This window comes from Otolemur garnettii, unplaced genomic scaffold (genome assembly GCF_000181295.1).
Source record: "Otolemur garnettii isolate 467f Iridium unplaced genomic scaffold, OtoGar3 scaffold00014, whole genome shotgun sequence".
NCBI lineage: Eukaryota > Metazoa > Chordata > Mammalia > Primates > Galagidae > Otolemur > Otolemur garnettii.
Window position 1 is genome coordinate 1,417,621 of NW_003852409.1, and position 5,526 is coordinate 1,423,146.

The window sequence follows — 5,526 nt, forward strand, 5'->3', positions numbered from 1 at the left end:
GTCTCAAACCCATGAGCTCAGGCAATCCACCTGCCTCGGCCTCCCAGGGTGCTAGGATTACAGGTGTGAGCCACCATGCTCAGCCTGGTAAGTGTCTTTTGCATTTGCATTTACTAGGAGTAAATGATTTATTCCATGCAAAACACTCAGAACAATACTTGGTACATAGTAAACACAATAATTATTATCTTTTACAACCCATTGAATAATGGGATTACAGATAGCTTTTATTTACTGCTTTATATACATACTTCTTGTGTATTCTACATTAACCTTGGTGAACTTTGCTATTATAATCAGAAAATAATTTTAATGCTGACTTTCAGTTCATTATACACTAGAGGTTGCACTCTATACTAGAAGTTAATGCGCATTTCTGTTGCACCCGCTTGTAAATGTAGTTCCTCTGCAGTTCATCTTTCCCTCCTCCCCTCTCGCAGGGTCCGCGGCCATCATGGCATATTAGAGGCAGTAGTGCCTGCGGCAGCAGCATCAGGCTCTGCAGCGGCAACCCCCAGCGGCTTAAGCCATGGTGCTTCTCACAGCATCCAGCAGCAGCATTGCTGTAACCAACAAAGACACCGTCAAATTAAGTACATTCCTGAACTTCAGCAAAGCCCCACAACATGACCAAGATGAGCTTCCTGAGCAGCAAGGTGTTGGCAGGGAACTTGATGTCCCCCTCAACCAGTCAGGTTTGGGGGGCTGAAGAAAGCCTAAATCTCTTAGATGATCTCTGGAGGTGGTCAAGCCCTTCAAACCTCATGGGTTCTCCAGTGACAAGGCTAAGGCGAGCTCCTCCCAATGGCTGGCTGTGGATGGGTTGGTCAGTGTTTCCAACAGATTGGATGTTGGAGAAAATGGATCTGAAGGAGTTTGACTTTGATGCCCTGTTGGGTATGGATGACCTGGAAACCATGCCAGATGAGCTTTTGGCCATGTTGGATGACACGTGTGATCTCTTTTCCCACCTAGTCCAAGAGACTAATAAGGAGCCCTCTCCCTCACCCCCGACAGTGAACCCAATTGGCCATCTCCCAGAAAGTTTAACAAAAACCAATCAGGTTGCCCCCTTCACCTTCCTCTTCCTCTATGCCCAGGGGTCCTGTCCTCTACTCCAGATCATTCCTTTAGTTTAGAGCTGGGCAGTGAAGTGGATCTTTCTGAAGGAGATAGAAAGCCAGACTCTGCTGCTTACATTACCATGATTCTTCAGTGTGTAAAGGAGGAAGACACCCCCTCAGATAATGACAATGGCATCTGTATGATCCCAGAGTCCTATCTGGGCATTCCCCAGCATAGCCCTTCTACCTCCAGGGGTTCTCCAAATAGGAGCCTGCCATCTCCAGGTGTCCTCTGTGGCTGTCGGCCCCAAACCTTACGACCCTCCTGGAGAGAAAATAATAGCAGCAAAAGTAAAGGAGGAGAAGCTGGATAAGCAGCTGAAAAAAGGGTGGTGCCTATGGCTCAAAGGAGTAGGGCGCTAGCTCTATATGCCGGAGGTGGCGGGTTCAAACCCAGCACAGGCCAAAAACTGCAAAAAAAAAAAAAGCTGAAAAAAAAAATGGATTAAAACAAGACTGGGCCACTAGGTACCGCCAGAAGAAGAGAGCAGAGCAGGAAGCCCTTGCTGTGGCCAAGGAGATCCAGTACCTCAAAAATTTGATTTGGAGAGGTCTGTAAAGCAAGGGGGAAGAAAAGGGTCCCCTATTTAGGGCAGAGTGTTGTATGCTTGTACATAGTCTCCAGTGCTGAAGCTGTGTTACAATAAATTATTCTGTAGTGGAAAAAAAAAATAGAAGTTAATGCTATATAAATAAAGAATAACACTAATGTTTTACTAAACTTTATTGTGCAAAACAAAAAAATATATTGTGACTTTATGAAGATTTTCTCCCCTCCAAGAGCATAAGTGAAAACCAGTAACTTACAAAAATATTTTTATTTAGGACTCATTAGATAGCATGCATATTTATATTTTGTCTTCTACAGATTTAATAGTGAGACACTCACCTGAAAAATGTTTTCCCCTGGAAATCCATAGTTTCTTAACTCAGCTGACCTGTTAAGAAAGTCCACATACTGCCCCCACAACCATTCTTGACTAGTGAATTAATTAAAAAAATAATAATTTTTAAAAAGTCCACATATATCAACTTTCTGCCAATCTGGAGAAGATTTGTTTTCTTTGATCTGCTGTCATGTGTTCACAAGCTTCCAAAATGTTTGCCAAAATTAAAGTCTGCTGAATGGTTTTTGCCTTAACCCATATTCTTCCATTCATTCCGAATACTATCTCCAGTGGATAGAGTTTTCCCACTTCTTGTATAATTTCACAGTCTGGAGCTAAGAGCCTGGTGGGAAAGAGTAAAGAAAAATGAAACTTAATGAAGTGATAGGCGTGCGTCCTGACTCTCTTTTAGGAGATTGATTTTCTGGGTAGTTCTTCACAGTTATTCAAAGCCCCACCAACATTCCAAGAACAAGGAAGCTCCCTTTCTTCCAAGAAGCTTTACACTTTCCAAAGGTGTTCTCGTGGGCTAGTCCCTACAAAGAAATCAACCTCCTTATGTTACCAACTTTGTAAAAATGTACAAAGTTCTTCCCCTAGATTGTCAGAGTACCTTAATGGATGTAAAGTCATAGCTTTTTTTGTTATCTACAGTGGTAAAAGAATACTTACATTCCTGACTATGTAAGTTACTCCTTCATATTAAATTCAGTATTTGCAGAGGAACCCTGGTTCTTTTAAACCACAAAGGTGCTGCTTGGTTAACAACACAATTCTCTAATGTCCCTAACTAATTCCCCAAATCTGTAAGATAGGTAGCAAGGACAGGCATACAAGATAGCCCTGGACTACAGTGACTCTCGCAGTAAAGTCCATAGATATGGCATAGCTTTGGGGAGGTAAAGTTATAAACACCTGGAGAATCTGCTTAAGTGGAAACTATAAAGTTTACCAGGACAGAGTGGCAAGAGCCTTCTATGACTGTCTATGTAACCTAGAGATCACATCAGCCTGGCTACATTTGGCCTCTATTAGAGAAATTTTATAATTTTGTACAATTTCAGATTGTATCTGTCTTCAAGTTACTTAGGCCAGTTTTCCTATTTGGTCTCAGTATGTCAGCTAGGGCATGGGCCTGAGAGAAACCATGACCAAGACAGAATAAAAGTTTGAAGTATAAAGTATTAGCACATCAGAAACACACCAAAAACTATACAGCTAAATACATTTGATTTTGATATATTTACATTAAGGTAGAACTAAATTAATGAGTTTACAAACATGTTAAAATGGACATTGCTGTTTAATTGAGGAGAAATTCAGATGTCACAAAGAATCCAAATACCAAAAATTAGTCAGCTTTTCAAGAAGGTATAATTACAAAAGAAAGCAGGTAAACCAGCCGGCACCAGGACTTACTTTCTAATTAGGCCCAACGTCACTTTGAAGAGCAGACCATCATGCCCAATCACACCCATTCCATTGGCCCGTCCACAGCTATCAATACAGACCATCTCTGGTTCCATATCCTTATTAGCAACTACAAACTGCCCATAGATGAGATCTCCAACCTACAGGAATATTAAAAATCAGTTAATTTCCTCTTGGTAAACCATTCTATAGGTGCTGCTATTGGTTATTTCCCACAGGTAGCAAAGCCAGCCACATAACAGTTCCATGGCTACAGTGTTGACTATGCTATAGGATTCGCACAGTCACTTTGGAGTTGAGTCTTAAAAGAGGGCAAAATTAACACATACCTTTCCCCCTTCACCAACCAGAAAATTTGTAGACAAGGAGCCATCTCAAGACCAGAGAACACACTCCTACGCTGTACTATCCCTATAGTGGCTAGTACCCACATGTAATTATCTAAACTTCCATTTCATTAAAACTTGATGTTTAAAATATAGTTCCCCAAGGCTGGGTACAGTGGCTCATGTCTGTAATCCTAGCACTTTGAGAGGCTGAGGTAGATGGATCACCTGAGCTCAAGTGTTTGAGACCAGCCTGAGCAAGAGCATCACCCCGTCTCTACTAAAAATAGAAAAAAAAAGGTCGGGAGTGGATTACCTTACACCTGTAATCCTAGCACTCTGGGAGGCTGAGGAGGGTGGGTTGCCTGAGCTCAGGAGTTCGAGACCAGCCTGAGCAAGAGCAAGACCCAGTCTCTAAAAAATAGCTGGACGCTGTGGTGGGTGCCTGTAATTCCAGTTACTTGGGAGGCTGAGGCAAGAGAATTGCTTGACCCTAAGAGTGTGAGGTTGCTGTGAGCTATGATGCCATGGCACTCTACCAAGGGTCACAAAGTGAGACTGTAATAAATAAATAAAATTCAGTTCCTCATTTGCATTAACCACATTTAAAATGCTCAACAGCAGCACTTAGGAGGCGGAGGCAGGTGGATTGCCTGAGTTCACAGGTTTGAGACCAACCTGAGCCAGAGTGAAACCTTGTCTCTAAAAATAGCCAGGCGTTCTGACAAGTGCCTACAGTCCTAGCTATTTGGAAAGCTAAGGCAAGACAATTGCTTAAGACCAGGAGTTTGAGCTTTCTGTGAGCTATGATACCACAGCACTCTTCTAAGGTGACAAACTGAGACTCTGTCTCAAATTAAAATAAAATGCTCAACAACTAATGGGGATGTCATCATCATAGAAAAGGGAGTGGAGTTGGCATCATCATAGAAAAGTATTATGAGACAGCACTACTCTAGAGAATTACAGATTTATGTACAAAAGAAGCAACTCCTGGCATGTAAATTATTTAATGCAAAATAGAACAGTGGTAATTCATTGACACTTCTCGAAACAAAATTTACTTAAAAAACCTCAGAGAGCTGAAATGATCAAACTGGGGAAATGGAGACTGACCTTCCTCTGTTCAGTCAATAAAATGTTGTAATAAAATTGGGTACTGTAGTTCATGCCTGTAATCCTAGCATTCCAGGAGGCCCAGGCAGGTAGACTGCCAGAGCTCAGGAGTTTGAGAACAGCCTGAGCAAGAGTAAGACCTACTAAAAAAACAGAAAAATTAACCAAGTATGGTGGTGCATGCCTGTAGTCTCAACCTACTTGGCAGGTTGAGGCAAGAGTATCATTTGAGTGTAGGAATTTGAAGTTGCTGTGAGCTGACATCACAGCACTCTACCCAGAGCAAGAGAGTGAGAGTGTCTCCAAACAATTAAAAAAAAAACAAAACCCACTATTATATTAAATACCCATTCTTTGTTGGTGACTATGGAAACTGGACAGGAAAAAAATGTTATCTGCTTTACAGAAGTATTTAGTCTTGGGAGTATAGCAAGAATGTACATACAAAACTTCATTCAAGGTTAAATCCAGTAAGTGATACAGCAAAGGTATTTTAAAAAGTGACAATTGGGCTCGGTGCCTATAGCTCAACCGGCTAAGGCACCAGCCATGTACACCTAAGGTGGCGGGTTCGAATCCCCAGCCTGGACCCGCCAAACAACAATGACAATATTTAAAAATATTTAATCATGGCTTGGCGCC

At 41.8% G+C, this 5,526-nt stretch overlaps 1 protein-coding gene and 1 pseudogene across 3 annotated transcripts in view; one reads left to right on the forward strand and one right to left on the reverse strand.

The window, feature by feature from the left end:
• Positions 1–343: 343 nt before the first annotated feature.
• Positions 344–5,526, reverse strand: part of EXOSC3 (exosome component 3) — a 7,228-nt gene continuing 2,045 nt past the window's right edge. Inside the window, exons 3-5 of one of the 2 annotated variants that reach the window (XR_002772166.1) lie at positions 3,431–3,582; positions 2,014–2,354; positions 344–563 (exon numbers count right to left, since the gene is read on the reverse strand). Coding sequence is in view for 1 of the 2 variants with exons in the window: in XM_003785148.3 (XP_003785196.1) it covers positions 2,153–2,354; positions 3,431–3,582 (354 nt within the window). In the remaining variant the exon portion in view is untranslated. Of the gene's footprint in view, positions 564–1,880; positions 2,355–3,430; positions 3,583–5,526 lie in introns of those variants that run through there. The other variant, XM_003785148.3, reaches the window with a different exon arrangement.
• LOC100963803 lies at positions 557–1,501 on the forward strand (annotated as a pseudogene). The gene has a single exon (XR_002772165.1). The product of XR_002772165.1 is annotated as a cyclic AMP-dependent transcription factor ATF-4-like (transcript).